The sequence below is a fragment of the Platalea leucorodia genome (assembly GCF_965183815.1).
Source record: "Platalea leucorodia genome assembly, chromosome: 4".
Lineage (NCBI taxonomy): Eukaryota > Metazoa > Chordata > Aves > Pelecaniformes > Threskiornithidae > Platalea > Platalea leucorodia.
The window spans coordinates 74,986,072-75,006,572 of record NC_138826.1 but is presented as its reverse complement, the minus strand read 5'-3'; the positions used below and the strand labels follow the sequence as shown (position 1 = coordinate 75,006,572).

Here is a 20,501-nt window from a genome sequence, read left to right as displayed (position 1 = left end):
ACTGTGTTCAGTTTTGGGCCCCTCACTACAAGACAGACATAGAGGTGCTGGAGCATATGTGCAGAAGTTTGCTTCATCTGTGCTTTTCAAACACTGTTAACACAAAAATACATAAACAAGACCTGTAGATTTTCATGAAGAAAGCAGTAGATAAAATAATTTAGAAAAAAGTCACTTCACATGCAAACTGCAGTTCATACAATAAGCATAATTTTGTTTGCACCTATTCTTTTCTATTCATTTGCAAAGTAAAAGAATATTCAGATGCTACCTTACATTTTATTAATTTTGTTTCTGATCATTGTCTGACCACGTTAAGTATTGCTTTACTCAGGGACATATCAGTTCTAGGCACAGCTAAAAGCCTGATTTTACAAGTTTTAATAATAGTAAGAATTATTTGTTTGATTTTTCTGGATCAGGACAAGAAAAGCGTTGTTTTTTTTAAAACTTTTTTATGACGCATTGTGTGCATCTTTAGTGATGTATGTGAATATTAGAGAATAACTTAAGCTGATTTCTATATTCGAATATTTTTTGAATACTTCAGATATTTATATATTTCTCTCTAGTAGAATATTACTTATAATGATTCAAAATCTGAACTATCACATGTTTTTAGGTAATACCAAGTGCTTGGGTAATGTATAATATGATGTCTGTGTGGTTCTTTATTTGCAGTCAAGCTATTTATTACATTTATTTACAAGAAATGTTTTTATGTATTTTCTCTGTAGAGATTGCTTGGCATTTTGTACAGAACCAGTCTGTGCAAGTTTAGCTAATGTTCTTGGCAGCTGGGACAACCTACCTTCTCCTTTACCATCTGACATTAAAGAATACAATCTTTATGATGTGGAGACCAAATATGGTTTGCTGCAGGTATGACACAGGTTGTCCTTACAATTTTCATGTGCTTTTAGTATTAACGATTGTTTTATGAAGTTTGTAAACTGCCAAAGTTTTACCTGCCTATAGTAAATTAAATAATTGGGAAGTGAGAAATGATAGTGCTCTGATCACTCTAAGTATAAGAGAGGATGAACACTGGAGCCTCTAAGTTGCTACTGGTTTTGCTTATTCTGACCTGGAAAATATGAAATCAAATTAATTTTTATTTTCCATATAAATGTCTGTGCTACATCTGTCTCTCCCACATGTGAATTTTTTCTTTACTTTCTGTGGAGGAACAGTAGCTCCCAGGTTTTATTTGGTGAATATGTTGATCAACTTTGAAAAGCATTTTTGTTCTTATGCTGTGATAGTTAATTGGCATTAGTAATCTCATCTACTGATTGCCCATCTGTGTTAAATTTCCTTCATACATAATTTTTAAGACATAGCCTAAAATAGTGCTGAAAAATTGTTCTTGATTAACTTACCAATTTAACTGTGACCACAGGAACAGAATTTTTGTAAATGTCTTACAGGATATTTGGGGAAATATTTAACCTGAAATAATTATTAACAGGTTTCAGAAGGCTTGTCATTTTTGCATAGCAGTGTGAAAATGGTCCATGGAAATATTACTCCTGAAAATATAATTTTGAATAAGAGTGGAGCATGGAAAATTATGGGCTTCGATTTTTGTATCCAGTCAACAAATCCATCTGAACAGGAGGTAATAGATCTTTACATTTATCATCATTAAATTTCAAATACAGATCTTTGTCTGAAACCAGTTTCATGACCTTGCATTTCAGTACAGAACCATTTATTTAATATTCACCTCTATATTTTGTTGGCAGGAAGTTTGAATATACGGCACAGGTCTGGATTGAAGTGATGCCTTTGGCCATCACAGAAAAAGAGCCTGAGAGGCTCAGCGGAGTCAAAATAGACTAGTGATGGTTTCAGACAGAGTCTGAAGCCTGTGCCACTTCTGCTCACCTGCATGTTGGATGACATGCAAAGCTACCTAATTTAGTGTGTCGCATCCACTCAGTGCCTGGTTGCTACCTCGTAAAATGAATTCCCATCATAGCTCATGTTCCCCTCTTACAGCAGCGCTTTGATTTTACGTTACAGTTCCCAAATCTAATATTCAGACTTAACTGCATCAGCTAATCACTCTAGGTTACAGGCACAGATTCATAACAGTTTTGCTTTACTCCATTTCTGTTTCATTCATAATTGAATTTGAGTGGATTAATTATTTTTTGCTGCTCGAGTTTCTTATTTAAAATGTTCTTTAAACATCCCTAATAAATGTATTTTCTTTTACTTCTCTTCTAGCCAAAGTTCCCTTGTAAGGAATGGGATCCAAACTTGCCATCCTTGTGTCTTCCAAATCCTGAATATTTGGCACCAGAATATATTCTCTCCGTGAGCTGTGAGACAGCCAGTGATATGTACTCTCTAGGAGCTGTTATGTATGCAGTGTTTAATAAAGGGAAACCAATTTTTGAGGTCAACAAACAGGATATTTATAAAAGCTTTAGTAGACAGCTGGATCAGGTATTTGTTCTATTTGTGACTATTATTCATTGATTTTCATATTTGAAAAGTTACTGTTTTAAAATAGATTTAGATATTTAGAACACAATACCATTGCTCCAACATAAACAATCTGATAATAGTATCTTACCTTGCATGCTATCTTTATAACAATAAAAAAAGAATCCTAGCAAAATATGGGAAATAAGAATATGTGTAGAGAAGGTTACATACACCAATTTTATAAACTACAAATTTCATTTTTTACCTGATTTCTCTGTAAACCTGTTGAATGCTGGTCTTGTGGAATAAGTACTTTACCTGTTGGGGTGAACAGTGTGAAACACGAAGCAGTGAATGACATGTAGGACTGTTGAAGATGGCTGAGTTTAGAGTGATTTCGTTACTTGACATTGCAATTGGTGTCCACTTAGCTATCAGCTATTTCACATTCTTTATGGACTATGAATATTAACAGGTACCTGCATCAGCTGACATAATATGTGTTCATATGCAAGTTTCCTTTGTTGTAACTTCTTTGAGTGCCCATTGCCTTAGTTGTGTGTACTGTATTTTAATGTGTGTAGGTGTGTAGACAGCTCCTCAGATAATAACATGTACCTGTTTAAAAATACTGGGTTTATGTTCTGCGATAACCTGAACACAATGAGAAGCTGGAAATAGGGGAATGTGACCTGAAGCAGGTAGGCTGTTGGGAGACAGAAAGAAGACTATGAGGGGTCAGAAGCAAATGGGTTATAAAAGGGGAGAAGGGAGGGATATCAAAGGTGTGGGTAGAGAAACCATCCAGAGGATGAAGTATAGTCCTATTGTATATTGGAAATAGTTATATGCAGGATTTTCTGACTTCATGGTGCATGTGCTTAAATTACTTACGCAGCTGAGCCGTTTAAGCTCCAGTACTCTTCAGAATATACCAGAGGAGGTGCGTGAACATGTAAAGCTACTCTTAAATGTAGCTCCAGCAGTCAGACCAGACGCAGATCAAATGACGAAGGTCAGTTCATGGAAAATACAGTAGCCACAGGAAAGAGGGAAAATAGTGTTTGATTTGTAGAAACAATAGAGCTATTTTAAAGTGCTTTCCTGTTAATCATTTTAGTTGAAATGTTAAATATTTTTAACTATTTTGGAAATAATGATGTTAGTTGATGCCAAAAGTTGTCCTTATGCTGACCTTTATTAATATAGAAGAAGTGGGTGCTGAGACAGAATTTAGAATAATCATTCAATGCAACACTATTTTGTTGCTTTCCGATACAGTTGGAAGTATTTTCTATGCTCTGTTTTTACACAATTCAGTCTTAAAAACTGTATTGGAAGGATTTTAAAGCCATAAAATGATAAAGGGCAATAAATGTAAGGATTAACTTTTGGCTTATGATTTTCAGTGTATTCTTAAATATGCAGAAGAATAGCTTAAAATGTATTCAGAGCTTACTTGCCATAATAAAGCAAAAATTAATTGCAAGTAGGATAATTTTAAGTTTTAATTTGACAAACTCTTCCTCCGCTTTCCTATCTGAAAGTAGAACTTAGAAGCATGATTCTTCCTTTGTCTTATACCCTATTTTCTCATATCTGATAGCCTTTCAGGTTCCTGCTTATAGATTTGCTTAGCTAAATAATTTTCTTCTTTTCCTGTCATATAAAAAGATTGTATGCAGAGAGAGAAATCAGTGTCTTAACAGTTGGAAGAAATAGTGAGTGAAGAAGGGAGGGGGAACAGGTAATGGTTCTGCCAACATACATACTGAAAGATGGGAAGTGAGGAAATTGGCAAATATTACTCAGGTATCAACTCACTTGTCTGAAGTACTACAACAAACCAATCTGTAAATGGTTGTATTAAGCAGTATGGCTTTATAAAGATGTTAAGTCTCTTTTACCACATCTGCACTGCAGACTGAATTGTAGGGTAGAGATATGAGAGCTTTAGTTCTAAAAGCAGTTTGTTATGCCCAGCGTGACATAAGCTAAAATGAAGCTTGACATGGTCAAGTTTACCTTGCTAGTTTTAACTAGTTTGTGTTAACCTGTGTAGAATTCCACGATGGCGTACATTTTGATGTGTGATCTAGAAGACAGAATTTAAGCCCACAGTGCAGACTAGCTTGAATTCTCTGCTGATAGATTCTTTTCTTCTGTATTGCCCTGCTCCAATCTGCTTTTCTGATTCTTTTTTTTCTTTATTGCCCTACTCTTATTGGCTTCTCTTTCTGCCTTACGGCAGAGCTTCTTCAAATGTTTTTATATCCTTTCTTTTTGCACAAATTTTTCAACTGAAAACAAGTGTCTAGATAGTCTGAGAGACCATGCTCTGTCTTTAACTCTTGCGAGCCCGTGAAGTTTGATATATCCCTCCCTAAAATTGAGAGCTAGCAGGAAGGAGGAATCTTACACATGCAAGTTTTTGAATGCAGAACTTTTCATTCCAGTCTGTGTAGGTCTGGGATAGACACTCTTCTACTCTTTTCGTTCATCTGCTAACTGAAAGCTGAATATTTGGGGATGGATTTTTATATAAACAATCTTGTTATCATTATGCATTTTTCTCAGTCTTTCATTAACGATGAAGCAGCTCTATCAGTATTAATATGATATACCACGGCTGTAGATGAAACCCGCTGCTATTTTTTTGGTGCCATCTTTATAAGCCTGGTCTACGTATATGCCTTTTTACACAATACTTGAGAAGGCCTGTGCCCTCTTTGCTGAAGTCATGCAGTCAGGAGATCATGTGAGAAATTACAGTGGATAGGATTTACAAGTGGGTCTGAACATTGGAGAGAAATTTATATAATTACACATTTATTGCATATAAATGCTTATTGGTTCATTTTAAGTTTTGAGGGGAGGTAGCCAGATCTGGATGGCCTAGTGGCTAATCCTTCGTTGTAATATTAAATAGCATAATTATTCCTAGGAGAACTTTTAATCAAGGTTTTTACTTTTCATTCCATTTTTTGTAGACAAAACATTATTTCATATACAATAAGTTAACTTAGAAACACATAACATGCATGGGTTTCTTTAAAATGCTAGGAAAATTCCATCTTAATAATCAACCTTTATCTGTGGATATTATACTACTTAGTATGTAAAAATGTACTTTTCTAATTGTTAGTTGCAGGCACATTATTGTAAATGTTTACTATAGTGCATTGAAAAGGTAAATAGATGGTTATATTTTGGAATCTTTGTAACAGTGTCAATGTCCCCCTCCAGATCACAAGCTTTTAATCTTATTTTTAGATACCGTTCTTCGATGATGTGGGAGCAATGACGCTTCAGTATTTTGATTCATTATTTCAAAGGGATAACCTTCAGAAATCACAGTTTTTTAAAGGGCTACCAAAGGTTCTGCCAAAACTACCTAAGGTATGTCTGTATGATGTCTTGAAATAGTTTAAAAGTATGTGAACATCTATTAACATTCTGAGTCTCAGAACGCTGGACTTTATGGAGCATTGTACCATAACAGACTGCCATGAGACTGTCAGAGTAGAGTCGTAGGAAAGAAGGGGAGATTAGAAAATAATTGGTGTGGAAATAGCCCTCAGCTATCAATAATTCTTTAAACAGAAAATGGTAAATTGTGCTATCAGTGTGTGTAAGGAACCATCATTTGCATGTCCTCTTGTAGTTCATCCTGCTTTGAAAGGGAGTTGTCTTCTCTCCACTTACAAGGTCTTCCCTTTGTTTCCGGATGCTATCATAGCTCTTTGAAGTCATCTTGCCACCTTTTCTCCCAATAAGATTGCTCCAAATTTTTTCATAGCAGGGCAGTACTTTGATGTTGAATGATGCAAATCTTCCTTCCCTCAACAGACTAAGTGCTTTCTTGTGCTAGCAGTGCCCAGAAGCCTCAAAGGCAAATGTCTGTCATTACAGATTTCTTCTGTGTGGTGTTAGACACTATGTCTAGACTGACTCGTTTTCCTTTTGTTGTGTTCTTTAATTTATGTAAGGCATAATGCTTATGTGACACAAAAATAGTATTAGTTTAATACATAATAGAATAGCTGAGGTTCTCAACCATTGCATTAAATTTCTTTATTTTTAATTCTGTTTTGAACTACACAGGGTAAAATTCAGACTTCATGTTTAATACTCTCTTCTTTTTAATTTAGTGATTTTTTTCCTTTTATCAGAACTCATTGATGCTTTGAATTTGGAAATAGATGGGATGTATTTCACCTAACTGTAGACAGCCACTGACTGACCTAATCATCTTTAGGGCATTCATTATTTTTTTTCTGTCTTGAAAGTGTATTTTATGAGGGAATGGACTGTGCCCTTGAACTGTGTATTTCTCTTTATTGACTTTAAAAGCATTTAAGGATGTCTAACTCTACGGTAGACATCCACAGTGTAAATACCTATTTTGTCAGCAGAATCTCATTTAGGGAATGTATCTGGAGTTTTGCAGGGAGGTATAGTAGGATTATGTGTTTGTTCAGTGAGTGATGGGGTACTGAAAAACTGATTATTTTGGGGGGGTGATAGGGTCTTTTTAGGGTCTTTTTTAAGAAAGCACATAGAATAAGGTTTTCATAATTCACGTATGTGGATGAAAGTCCTATTTTCTGTACAGTTGGTTGCTTTTTGTTGACCTTCACAGTTGTTACAGTCTCCAGTTATGTTTTGAGTGCAAACAGAGAAAAGTAAGCAAAGTAGCACAGTGTAAATTAGCTAGAGAAACAGAAGAGTGAACATGTGAACGTAAGAGTTCAAAATTGAAAACTGTCTTTCTGCTTTTTTCTAAATATCAGGTTAATACAGAAGCTGTTAAGCTGGCACAATAGTAACTTACTGTAACGCAGTACAATGTGATGCGTGCTTGTTTTTTTTCTTTTAGCGTGTTATAATTCAGCGAATTTTGCCTTGCTTGACTTCTGAATTTGTGAATCCTGATATGGTACCCTTTGTCTTGCCTAATGTTCTCCTAATTGCTGAGGAATGCACCAAAGAAGAATATATCAGGCTCATTCTGCCTGATCTTGGTCCTGTTTTTAAGCAGCAAGAACCAATCCAGGTATGTTAATATTGTTAGATTACAATTTTTCTCTTTGGTGTTTTTTCCCCTGAAAAATGACTAATTGTTCTATTTCCCTTTTCCAGCTTCACACAGATTGCCCAACCTGCTCTGTAGTTGTCCAGGCAGTCAGTCTTGATTCATATGAAACAGATTTTTTCCAGGAAATTCACAAAGCTTCTACCCCTGCTTTTTTAAATGGGTTTTCTGAGGATCTGTTTGCATTTATAGATGAGGTTAGATTAGCAAAAAAGGAAACATTTAATTTGCCACTCAATTCTTATTTTTGGTTGGTTGTAGAAGGTATATTTGTAAGCATTTTATCACTTATCTAGCCAATCTGATAATACAATATTTACACATATGCTACCAATAGCTGAACCTATGATTTTTTTTTTTTTTTTTTCCTTGTATCCAGATTGCTGACACTGGGATTATGGGGTGGAAAAGTTGTAACTTTGACACTCTCTTAAAAGTGCTGTTTATTGATGATAATAAAACAGTGTTTATTTGAGGGCTGTGCACAAATTTGTGAAATTTGTTTCATTTTATTTGACACATTTATTGTGTAAGTAAAATACATTTTTTTCTGTTGTTAACATGCATAAAAGTAGTAAGACATTATCATTACTGTAAAGGAGCAAAACATTTGCGTCCTTTTGTCAACACCACGTGCATGATGATTCCTGAGAATTCTGTCACTAAGTTAGGCATTGTGCCTCCACAGATAAAAGGCAGCTATGCATTCCTTCTAGCTCATCTTTTGTTACTGTTGGATGCTGTTATTTCTCTGAAGAGCACTTAAGGGGCAAGATAAACATAGGAATGAACAAGTAGACCTTTTATTTCTGGGTTTCAGAAAAATAGATCAGAGAACTCTCAGTATACTGGGGAGGAGGGAAAGGGGACAATTGTGTAACTGAGAATACCTCAGAAAATTAGAGCTACTTAATGCTGTTTACTTTTGGTACGCTGAAGCTTTATGTTAACTTTGTTGTTGTCTTGAAAAAATTAAACGTCTAACTGACTGAGAGCCAGCTTATTTGTGCTGTTTCATCCTAAAAGGTAACATTATGTTTTGCTACATTTAACATCAGATTTGTGAGACAATCCTCACTGCAAAAAGTTTCTCACAAAGTTATAGCTGGAGCATAATGGACATAAAAGCTGTTTTATTTCTTGAGAAATGAGGGAAGCAAAATACAGACTTGAGGTCAGCTCATAAAGAGTGAGCTTTGCAAAGTTTTCCTGTAGCTTTCTAGATACATTAAATTCTTATGACATTTTCAGTGCATGCTAAGTACTAGATGGCTTATTCCACTATTATTTCTGTGGTCTTTCTAGTATGGCAAAGTTTGTTTAAGTATCTGGGACAGGTTTTCAAAGTTAATATACCAGGAATTCAGGAAAAAAATATAAAGGTTCAGAGTGCCAGAGGACAGAACTCCAGGTCTGACTCTCTTTGTGCAAGGCAAAAATGTCCAGTTGCTGTGTGCTTGTAACTCATGGAGAGGGGCGGATGACCAAGGTGCCAGTGTTGCTTCCAAACACCCTCTCAGGATGTTTTAGATTTGTATAAGGGGCCTGTTGCTTGGCTTTCATAGGATGCTTGAGTTAGGAAATGAATGTATCATAGGCAAGCTGCTATAATTCAGTGTGAATAAATTGTTATCCAGTATTCACAATGTCTTTGTATGAGGTAATTTATAATATGAAAATGGAATATTTAGTTAAACTACTCATTCATGTCGTACTCCTGGAGTTAGCATGGAGTAACAGGTGTGCTGTAAATTAACATCCTAGCTTACTCTGACATAGGTTCCCAGTGTAGACAAACCCTTAATTTATATCTAGAGGAATCCATAGAGAGTTAGCATATCATGTGCTGTAAATTCGTATTCTAATTCAGTACACCAAAGTGTACCCTGACAAGTACTGGGCTCTGTATTAATGAATGAAGCACATCTTTAGCATTATTGTTCAGAGTGCAACTGCTGCTGCTTACTTATTAGATGGTGTCTATGAATCTGTGACTGTAACATCTTAGTTTCTACTTAAATAGATAAGAAGTGTCAAATGTGACCCTAGAAAGCTAAAAATAAAAGGGGTTCATTGGAACAGCATGAACTACATTCTAGTTAAAGACAGGTAGAGAAAGATATCAAAAACGATTCAGCTTTATGTTTTCTTAGTTGAAAAGCATTGACAGCCAGTGGAAAACAGCTGAACTGCTTCTGTGAAATCTAAATGACTATATAGTATAATGTTTAACTTAAAAGCAGTCTGTTATGTGTTCAAACATCTGGTTCTTATTTTAAATGAGATTTTCTAGTTGTTAAATAACAGGTTTCTTTCATGCCCTTTTCAAATTTGCAAAACCAGTCAAGTGATCCTTCTCCAAAACTATACATTTAACTAACATAGAAACTGTCATGCCACAGTATTACGGGGTTGCTAGACAAAAGAAGAACAGTGTTATGAGCACATGTAGGTTTCTAAAAGCCAAGTCTAGGACAAATAAAAATTCTTTATACAAGAATAATTGTAAAATCTAACTTTAAAACTGATCTAGTCTATCTCATCCTAATTCTCCCAAATTTGGGGATATTGCATCAGAATCCATGTTCATGGAATGAATGAATGAGTTTGTGTGTGTATGTGTACAGTTTAGGTAATTATAAATATACAATAAGAAAACACACATTAGCTGCAGTTTAAAAGAATTTATTTTTCTTCCCTGTAAAGGAAAGCAAATGAAAGGGGGAAAATTGTAATGTGGTCTTGGTACACTTGTATTTCTACACTTTGGTGGTTCTGTTTATTTGACATTCAGTCACCGATTCCTACGTATTTTTAGACTTAAAAGTTGAAATCTTTTCCTCCTATGAAATACTTGGCTTTTTATTACTAATGTGATACCATTCACCACAATTTATCCATCTAGTCTAACCCATTTTCTAAAAGGAGTCTAGATATAAATGGAGAGTCGATGTCCCCTGTAGCAAGTTGTCTCACATATCTGAGATGAGACATGAGTCTTATGAGTTATGTAGCTCTCTGTATTGGAGACTGAGCCTGGATGAGTAACTTAGAATAGCAGCTAACTTTTAGATGACTAAGCCTAAGCAGGGTGAATGCCACTATGTAAATGTGCTTAATGTTATGTGATTTTTTTGTTTGTTTTGGATTTTTCGTTTTATGATATACAATTTCCATGTGAAATAGAATAAAGGTATTTTGTGTCCATATAGGAGCTGCAATATTTTTTTCATTGTGTCCCTGTTTTGATTCTAGGTACGGATGGAAAACAGGTTTTATATGTGGAGTTGTGATCAAATGCTTTGAGGACAGCATTTGAGCCATAGTTTTTTGAAAGTTTAGCTTTTTCAATAGTGATGTGCGTACAAAGATTTTCTGTGGGTCAGTTTTAACAAAAGACCATGTTGTGAGTAGGAACAAGAGCTCCTTCCTTACCCATTGTAATTTCTTATTTCAGAAGGGTTAGTCTAGAACATGCATATTTTGTTTGATTTGTATTTGCTGTTTTTAAAATGCAATAATATGTCAAAGTGTTTTTTGTCTTCCATGCCTTCAGGCAAGCAACATGGTAAGTGATCACATTTACTGAGTTAAAAGAAAACTTCTGAAGTTTTTATGATATGATACAACACACTTTAAACTGTAATTGTATGTTTCTGGAGTTAAAACTTTTGGCTTCTGAATTGTCCTTCTTTTAATAGATCTTGTTGATCTTCCTGCAAAAAATGGACTTGCTTCTAACCAAAACTCCACCAGATGAAATAAAGAACAGTGTTCTACCAATGGTTTATAGAGCCTTGGAAGCACCTTCAATTCAGATCCAGGTATAGTAGTTGCAGCCTTTATTTAAAACAATTTTTTTCTCTTGCAACATGTACTTAATATTGCTGTCTCTTATTTTTTGAGATTCGGCTGAAATGGTTTGGTTTGTTTTTTTTTTTCTCTGTTGCTTAAGTATGTTTAATCTTGATATGCTCCTTTATCCTTCAGCCTATCATTGTGCTGCTGCAGTGTTGTTGATAGTACTCATTCAGATTTGCTTGACTTATGTAGGAAAATGTTAGTTTGACGTAATAAAAGTTGGTTTTTAGATGAAGGTGTTTTGTGAAAATGCAAGATATTCTTGCTATCCAAATATTTTATTACAAATTTATGAATACTCTTTTTGAAATCCATTTTCCAAGGTTCTGTATACATATCATGATGCTTTCTTATTCTAGCTATTTTTACGTGAGTCTGATAGATTTAAGGTCAGCTTAGTTGAACATGATATTTCCTTAAATATTTCCTTAAAAGGAAAGCTTAAGAAGACATTTTAAACTAATTTTGATCTTGAGTAATATTAGTACTAATTTTATAATAAACATGCATGTTTCTTTTTAAACTTACGCCGATTTTTTTTTTAATAGGAGCTTTGCCTAAACATAATTCCCACATTTGCCAATTTAATAGATTACCCATCAATGAAAAATTCATTAATTCCAAGAATTAAAAATGCATGTTTGCAAACTTCTTCTCTTGCTGTAAGTATCCGAATAATTTTATCTCTCAGTCCTCAAAAAACGTTGTTACCTTTAATTACTTTGGCTTTTCTGCTGTTGCGTCTTTAAAGAAAAGCCCATGAATGTGCTCTGATTTCTTTTTGAGTTTTTTTTTTTTTTTACTTTTTACAAATACAAAAGCACTGTTCACTTTTTTACTCTAACAATTTTTAAAGTTGTTAACAACTTATTGCATTAATAATACTGTAAAAATTGAAGTGTGCGCCACAATAATAAACATTAACAGTGTTTGTCCTGCAGAAAAGCCAAGGTTTTGTGAGCAGTGTGTAACTGTATGTATTTTCCTTTCATGACAGAAAAGTTTTTTTTTTTAACTTAACTTGAATATTCAGTTATGAAGGTTGTAGTTTCAGTAGCATCTGTTTTCTTCTAAGTATGAGTTTTGTAAGGTTTGTTTTTTTTTTTTCCTTAGGCAAAAGTATAGTAAAAAGTTTGTTTAATTCTTATCATACTTCACAGGTCCGGGTAAACTCACTAGTGTGCTTAGGCAAGATTTTGGAGTACTTGGATAAATGGTTTGTGCTTGATGATATTTTACCTTTTCTACAACAAATTCCATCCAAGGAACCTGCAGTGCTAATGGGAATTTTAGGTAATTAATACTTTCAACTTTCTCCTCTTTTGTGCTTTGATGTTGTAAATCTGTAAGGTTTCTGTATTATCATTGATAATGTTTACGTAGTGTATCGCTAAAATGACTATTAAAAACTTGCTGTTTCTGGTTCTTTAGTATGCCCCTGTTCAGTTACCTTATGTATTGCTGGTACTTCTGAACACTAGTACATACATTTGTAGTCTACGAGGCCCAGTGCAGTTCTGAGTACTCATTGCAGTTCTTGGGCTGTGACACCTTCATGGACTGTATGGTCCACACAGCCAGAAAGGCCGTTTTCCTCAGAAAAGTATATGATCTGTCTTCTTTCAGATGCTGAGCACCTTGCTGGATCTTTTAGGATGTTACTGTTGCCTTCTCTTACCACTCTTGCATGTCAGATGCTATAAATGATTGTCTACAAATCTACTGCTCTTCACTGCAGGTTTTGTTAGACTCATTTTGTTGGACATTTAAGCAAACATGGCTGCCTTTGCACTGAAATGGAGCATAGTCTGGGTGAGGTTTCACAAAACAGCTAACAAAACCTAATGGCTTGCTACTTCTGGAACGGGAGGCTCACTCCCAGTTGTGCTTTCCTAGTGCCGCTCTGGTGCTTGGATGTGTGATTTTAACAACTTGAATGGGCTCAAGGAGACCCGATGACCAGAGTCACCGCCAAGAAAGAGGTGTGACTGCATGGCCAAGTCTGGAAGACAGTGACCATTTCTCTTACCAACAACAAAGTAGTAGACAGAAGACGATTTGTAACAAGCTGAGCTGTACCAGCAGCAGCCCTCATTAAACACTGAATAATATGTGATGGTAGCATTATTTTGATTTGCTCAAAATTAGCAAGAGGGCATCTATCAGTACTAATTTAAAGCTGTCTGTTTCCTTTAATCTTTGCAGCTTTGACTTGTGTTTGCTGTCTGAGAGTGAGGGACAGTGTATCTTTTACTTTAGTTGTATTACTCCTGAATTCTACTTGGATACAGTGGATAAGTGAACCCTACTTTGGAAATGATGGGCTGAAATAAATTTTATGTACTTGGGCTCTCCCGTTTTCCGGAATCATAATACCTTCTAGCTTGTGTGTAATATCTTCTCTGGCCAGCTGACAGCTCTATTCTAATACAAACCATAGAAAGTGAGGAAAGCTGCTTCTTTTATGCTAGTATGTTCGGTGTTCACCACCAGAGGTGGACTATTGAAGTGGAGGAATCCTCCTGTCAGAAACGCTGTAGAACTTGTAGGCTTAACATTGGATCCCTCGTGCCTGCCAGTATTCTTTTTTCAGTGATTTTAGAACAGATAAAGACTATGCATGATTTCTGATCCTATGTGTAACACAGCCCCAAACATTTAGGTAAGGATCTTTGTAAAATGCAATCAGAGAGCAGTGTCATAGTTACTCGTACGCACTGCAGTATGCCAAGAGAGAACACATGCTTAGTTAATGCAGCTTAATTTCTCAGTGGCAATTTGTCAGTTTGTGGTAACTCAGTTGCTCATGATCTGTTCAAAGATGCATATTCTCAGATAATTGACCAGGACAACGCATTGCCTAATGTCAGGTTTCATATCTGCAAAGTATTACTTTGGACCTTCTCCTGTTCTGAACTTTGGCAAAGCCTCTTGCTATAATAGGTTTGTGTTGTGGATGAGTACTTAGCTTTTACGATTCTGTTGGTCACGTTTGTCCCTTCTTGCATACAGAGCCAATGTATGTTCAGATGATCGATACATATAGAGAGTGCTACTTTGTTCACATTGTTTACTAATCTTAACAATTTTTGCTGTTTTGATGTTACATATCAGGTATTTACAAATGTACATTTACTCATAAGAAGTTGGGAATTACCAAAGAACAGCTTGCAGGAAAAGTATTGCCCCACCTGATTCCTCTTAGTATTGAGAACAATCTTAATCTCAATCAGGTAGGAACATGACTATGTTGCCTGCTTTTACTTGATAAATTGACAAAGAATAGATTTAAACTGTTGTCAGAGAAAAATTCATACATTACTGTATGTCTGTGTCTGTTGTAAAAGCAAACAAACAAAACCAAGAAACCTTCCAGTATTACTGTATTTGCATGTTTAAAGCTTGTTATTTTTCAGTGGATCTGAAAAATCTAGTATAAAATTTCAAAGATAATACTATCACCTTCCAAATATCCTGCAAAAGCAGGTGGCTACTAATATAATTACAACTCAGATTAAAAGCTGAAGTACAATATTGATGTTTCTTCCCTTGTGCTTGTTTGTAAATGTTGCAGGTTAATGTAGAAGGGCAATCATAGGATTTTTTTTGAAAATTAATCTGGTAATATTCATCTGTGGTTTTTTTGTCTGGGTTGCCCCACTTTTTTTTAGTGATATATATTTTTCACTGTTTCAGTATACACTCTGCTTGTAGTTGGGTATCTAGTGGAAGATAGTGAAGGTGGATTATAAATTATTTAAAAATCTGCCGTTTATCTGACATTGTATATTGTAAGTTTTATGAGATATTACCTTTTAAGTTATACATGTCTGAATTCTATCACTGCAAAATCCAAACTTCTTGCATATTTCTTTTACAGTTCAATTCTTTTATTTGTGTTATAAAAGATATGCTTAATAGACTGGAGGCAGAGCATAAAACAAAACTTGAGCAACTTCATGTCATGCAAGAGCAACAGAAGTAAGTGTTTATTTACATGTGTTTTAGAGAAGGAACAAGTGAGCAGAGATAAATTTCAGTTAATTTTTTAGCAATTGTGAGAAAATTCTAGCCATAGCAATAAAAAATCTAGGTAATTCTTATTTCAGTAGCTGAGAATTACGTCAAATAAGCACAGTTGTCAGCAAGGATTTATTAGTCCTAGAATGATAATAATATTGTGATGTCAATGGTTTTATAGAGTAAAATCCTTCACTTTTATACAGTTCAGTCACAGTTTATTATTTTGAGTCAATAATTTTTAATAAATTCATTAAATGTAAAAGTTCATACTGAGCTCCACTAGTACAGTTTATGTCTTGCTTCTATATGCTAAGTTGCTTTTCTGTAGTTGTTGAGAACATAAACCATGCTGGAGAAACATAAACATTGCAGCCTTTTAGAAGGCAGTGATATTTGAAGATATTTAGAGCTATTGTATGGAGTCTGATATGAGGTGAGATTTCTGAGTCAAATTAACTTGGACTACCCAAAGTCTGTGTCACCTCATTCAAAAGGAGGAACTAAGACCATGAGAAATGATCATTAGGAAACCTTTACAATTGAGAATATTACCATTTTCCAGTCTCCTGCAGTCATTCTATAAAAATGGCAGTGCTTTCATAATGCAGGTTTTTTTGGTATTATTTGAACGCAGAAGAATAATCTGCATTGCTGAATTAGTGTTGTGGACGTGACTGTAAAGTTATCTTTTTGTAATATGTGTACTCTGCACTATATAGATCTTTGGATATAGCTAACCAAATGAGTGTGTCTGAAGAGGCAAGATCTAGTAGTACAAGTAATCAGGTAAGCAACAATATTTTATTGCGTTACTTATATATAGAAATTTAAAATTACTTAGTCAATATTTATGTTACCTTAAATTAAATTTCAAATAACTAAGTTTTGTTTCTTTGAACTTAAACAGATTGACAAGGTATTTAATACCAGTGGAACTGACCTTCTAACTAGTGGATCTGATAGTAAAGAGAATGAGATGTCATCAAAACAGAAAAAGGTGTGTTTTACTTTGTTTTGGAATCCTGTTAGATCCATCTGTCTAATACAAGGCTGATATGGTTGCATAAAGAGTATAGGTAAATACTTACCATATTTAAAGCTTCAAAAGAAAAACTAACTGCTGTTGTATAGCACAGCACCATACATAGTCACATGTGAAGGTCCACTGAAAAATGTTCAAATCATATCCTTGAAAATAGCTTTGTACAAAGCAGGCAGCAATGAGGATTATAAATTTTTCATCATTTTCTTTCTCCTTAATTATAGATTTCAATGAAACTGAAACTCAGCAGTGGATTTAGATGGGAAGATCAAAATAGGCAACTTTATGATAAAATTACTAACAGAGATGAAGATAAAATGTAGAATTTCCTGTAGTGGCAGAGACTAACATGTACTGTACAATTCAAAGTTAAATGAAAATGAACAGTCAATATGGGGATAAATACAAGAAGCAAAGAAAAAGCATGACATGACATAGAATATTAAACATAAGCATAAACTGTTGTAAGATTCTTTTCATGCTATTAATTATGTAAATGGCTCCCCAGAATCTATACATTTTACCGTTTTCATTTCTAGTTATCTGAACCCTCTCAGTAATTTTGGACTAAGGGGGAATGATTTTATGATTTTATCCTTCATCATTAACAAAAGTAGAGTTAAAATCCTGAAAAGCCTCTTAAGCAATCTTAAAATTCCCTTTCCAACTCTGTGGTCAGTTGCAGTTCTATATCAAGTGCCAGCTGGTAACCATATGAAAACAAAAAACTGTGAAGAACACTTTTTCTTTTGCCCAACATTAAGAAGACAAAGCTAAAACGGTTTTGTTGATACCTCTTTATTTGAGATCTGCTCAGATTTCTCATTATGCTACTTTTAATATTGTATTTATTTGGTTTAAGTACTTTTTAGCAATATGATAAATATTATAATAAATTTTGTGCTTACCTACTTTCTCTTTTGTATAAATAATATGCATTGTTCTACCACATATTGAAACGACAGTGCTATTTATGAAATACAAATATCAACGTAAGAATAACCATTCTGTGCAACTTAGTGTCAATACTTTCCCTTTTAAAGGCATCACTTACACTTGAAGAGAAGCAAAAGTTAGCTAAAGAACAAGAACAGGCACAGAAACTGAAAAGCCAGCAACCTCTTAAGCCACAAGCAACTGCAATAACACCTCCAGTGAAGCAGGTGAGAAAGAACAAACTACCGCACTGTTTCCATTGGAGCTGTGATGCTTTTTTCCATTCAGATGCTCTATGCATTTAGCATTTTTTTCTCCTATGAGTCACCTTTGTTTTCACTAATAATACAATGGCACAGCTGAGAAAAACTAAAACAAATTTTAATGTGCCTTCCATTTGCATCGTTAGCAATATTTCCCACTTCTTAAATTGCAGGAGTTTCCAACGGAATAATTATTATTGGAAGGCCGTTGTTCTAGAGAAGGAAAAAGCACATATTAAAAAAGGTTTTGCTCCAAAGAGTTTGTTCACTAAATATATAAAGGGCTTGGGGATAGGAATGAGGCATGTAAGAAAATGTCACAGTAGTACATCGTGTATAGTCTTAGTTGTCAAATTAAAGCTGCATAAAAATTAGTTCTAAGAATGAAAATAACCTAATTGCTTTTGTGTATAATTACATTTCATGCCCAATTCCATGCAGTAAATTCTAATTTCTGGGGAAAAAAAAAAAAATCTAATTTCTGCAGGAGCAATGATAAAGACTGTTGCTAGAGTGTTTGTACAGAAAAAGCATTTAACTGCATTTTATGTATTTTGCAGACAAAAGACTTGACAGATACCTTGATAGATAATATGTCATCTTTGACTAGCCATTCTATCAACAAAGCTAAAGTTGCATCTTCAAACAGCTTCTCTTCTGTCCCTTCTATGGGTGTTGGAATGGGATTTTCATCACCTATTGACAACACAAAGAGAAATGTAACAAATGGACTAAATACTAATATGGGTTTTCAGACTGCTGGATTCAGTATGGGAGCTGGTCCCACCACTCAGAATTTCTTCAGTTGTCCAAGTGCAACAGCAACAACCAAGATGAACATTGTACCGACTGCCAACATGCCAAATTACAGTCCTATGAATGCTGCGTCTGCAATCTCTCCACTGACACAACAAAACAGACCCCCAGATATGTCTGCTTTAGATAATCTTTTTGGTCCTCAAAAACCCAAAGTTAGTATGAAACAGTTGGCTCAACAGAAATCAAGCCAGTGGGTTAATCAGTTTGTACCCCCTCAAGGGTCCCCAGGTGCGAGCAGTTCAGCCTTGGCACCTCAGATGAACATGATAGGACAGCCTGGCTTTGGTATACAGGGTAATCCTTTCTTTGCTCCTCAGAACTTTGCACAACCAGCAAACACAATGACAAACAGCAGTTCAGCTAGTAATGACTTAAAAGATCTTTTTGGGTAAAATGTTTTGTTTTCTTCTTTCAAAGTTTGATGAAATTTGGATCATGGGTAAGCTGATTAACATCTTTTTTTGATTAGTAAAAGCATGACTTGGGGAAACTTTCAGCCCAGCAAAGTAAAGACACTTGCACTGGAAAAAAGACTTGATTTTGCATTCACCTGGTACTGCAGTGTAATTGCGTAAGTGCAGAGTCATCTTACATGCTAAAGATTTCCTCTCTCTTTGCTGAACATCAGAGCACTGAAGGTAGGATGCATATATTCAATCGAAAAAGAAGCAGCTAAGTATTTCAAAATTATTCAGAAGTGTACTCAATCAACTCCTGTGAAATTTCCTACAAAATTTTGTTTCTTAAATTCAACACAAATCCTTAAGGGGTAATAACACTAGTGAATGCAATTCTGCAGCCCAATCCTTTCCATGTCTGCTAAATTCTTACTGATGATATGTGTTGCCTGAATTTGGCACAAACTCGTTTTGCCATATGACAGTTTGCAAAAAGTAAATTCTTACGCGGCCTCAAAAAGTTTTGTTAGCCATGTTACGTAGAAAGATCTCTAACCAGTAACTGTGTAAGAGGCTAAGAAGACAAAAATATTTTTTATTTCTTCTCTTATAAGATAGTTAAAATTAGTGTGGTAGTAAACGACAACAAGATTCAGGAGGCATAAGCAGTTGTTTTAAAATTTTGTGCAAGTTTGGGACAGAGTAAGAACACTGCTCCAGTGGTCATGCTGGTTTACAACCTGTTTTATAATGCCTTGTTACCAGCCACGTAACAAAAGCAACGTACCACTTAAGGAGGGTTTTAAAATACATATGGTGACATGATCACATTTATTATATATTCCAGTGTTTTGGCTAATTTGATGCTGCTTCTGACTGGTGTGAAAAAAGAATATGAGTAGTTCTGGAACCTCCTCAAAAGAATGTTCTCTGTAAAATTCAGATGTTGACTGCCACACTGTTTAGTGACACACACTGTTTAGTTACACAGAAATTTCTTGAATGGCTTCATAGATTTTGGCTCCATTGGGAAGATGGAAAAGGATTGCCTTGTACAAGTTGCACATGGTTGTGTGAAAAAGTAGACTGCCATAAATTGCCTTGACTAGAATAAACAATTTCATTTTAATTTTAACTCAAGTCCTTATGAAGGATAGATGAATATGAAGCAAGTTCTCAAATACAGATTTGTAAGCTCTAGAATATAAGTATTTCAGATCCTTTTTATTGTATTACTCCAAATTTAATAAAGCTCTCCAGAACACCAAACAGTAGTTTCTTCTACTTCCCAGAAGGTGTATGTTCAGCTTGCCCATGATAGAATCTCTGCTCTGTCAGATACTACTCTTGGGTTTTAACTTTTTCCTTCCTAGGAATTTCAGGAGCTTTCTTACATAATATTTTGAAGACTATAGCTGGCTATTTTGAGAAGGAAAGAGCTAGTTACCTTTTTTATGGAAAGCCTACATGCTTTATTTTTCAAAGCCTTTCACTGAAGAAATTGTTCTTTCATTTGCTGCTTAAGAAACCAAAGGGCCTTATGCTGTAAATGTGACTTGTATTTTGTTATATTTCCACAGTTCTAAGCGGTAATAGCATTAAGCATATTTCTTAAATAATTGTTT

At 34.8% G+C, this 20,501-nt stretch overlaps 1 protein-coding gene across 2 annotated transcripts in view; it reads left to right on the top strand.

Moving 5' to 3' along the window:
• Positions 1-19,061, top strand: part of SCYL2 (SCY1 like pseudokinase 2) — a 35,995-nt gene extending 16,934 nt beyond the window's left edge. The window contains exons 4-18 of one of the 2 annotated variants that reach the window (XM_082311285.1): positions 738-882; positions 1,472-1,621; positions 2,236-2,457; positions 3,338-3,454; positions 5,713-5,838; positions 7,319-7,495; positions 11,236-11,358; positions 11,944-12,057; positions 12,556-12,688; positions 14,510-14,628; positions 15,276-15,376; positions 16,138-16,204; positions 16,326-16,415; positions 17,504-17,623; positions 18,220-19,061. In XM_082311285.1, coding sequence (XP_082167411.1) covers positions 738-882; positions 1,472-1,621; positions 2,236-2,457; positions 3,338-3,454; positions 5,713-5,838; positions 7,319-7,495; positions 11,236-11,358; positions 11,944-12,057; positions 12,556-12,688; positions 14,510-14,628; positions 15,276-15,376; positions 16,138-16,204; positions 16,326-16,415; positions 17,504-17,623; positions 18,220-18,870 — 2,455 coding nt within the window. In that variant the 3' untranslated portion in view covers positions 18,871-19,061. The remainder of the gene's footprint in view (positions 1-737; positions 883-1,471; positions 1,622-2,235; positions 2,458-3,337; positions 3,455-5,712; positions 5,839-7,318; positions 7,496-11,235; positions 11,359-11,943; positions 12,058-12,555; positions 12,689-14,509; positions 14,629-15,275; positions 15,377-16,137; positions 16,205-16,325; positions 16,416-17,503; positions 17,624-18,219) is intronic. The other variant, XM_082311286.1, reaches the window with a different exon arrangement.
• The last annotated feature ends 1,440 nt before the right edge of the window (positions 19,062-20,501 follow it).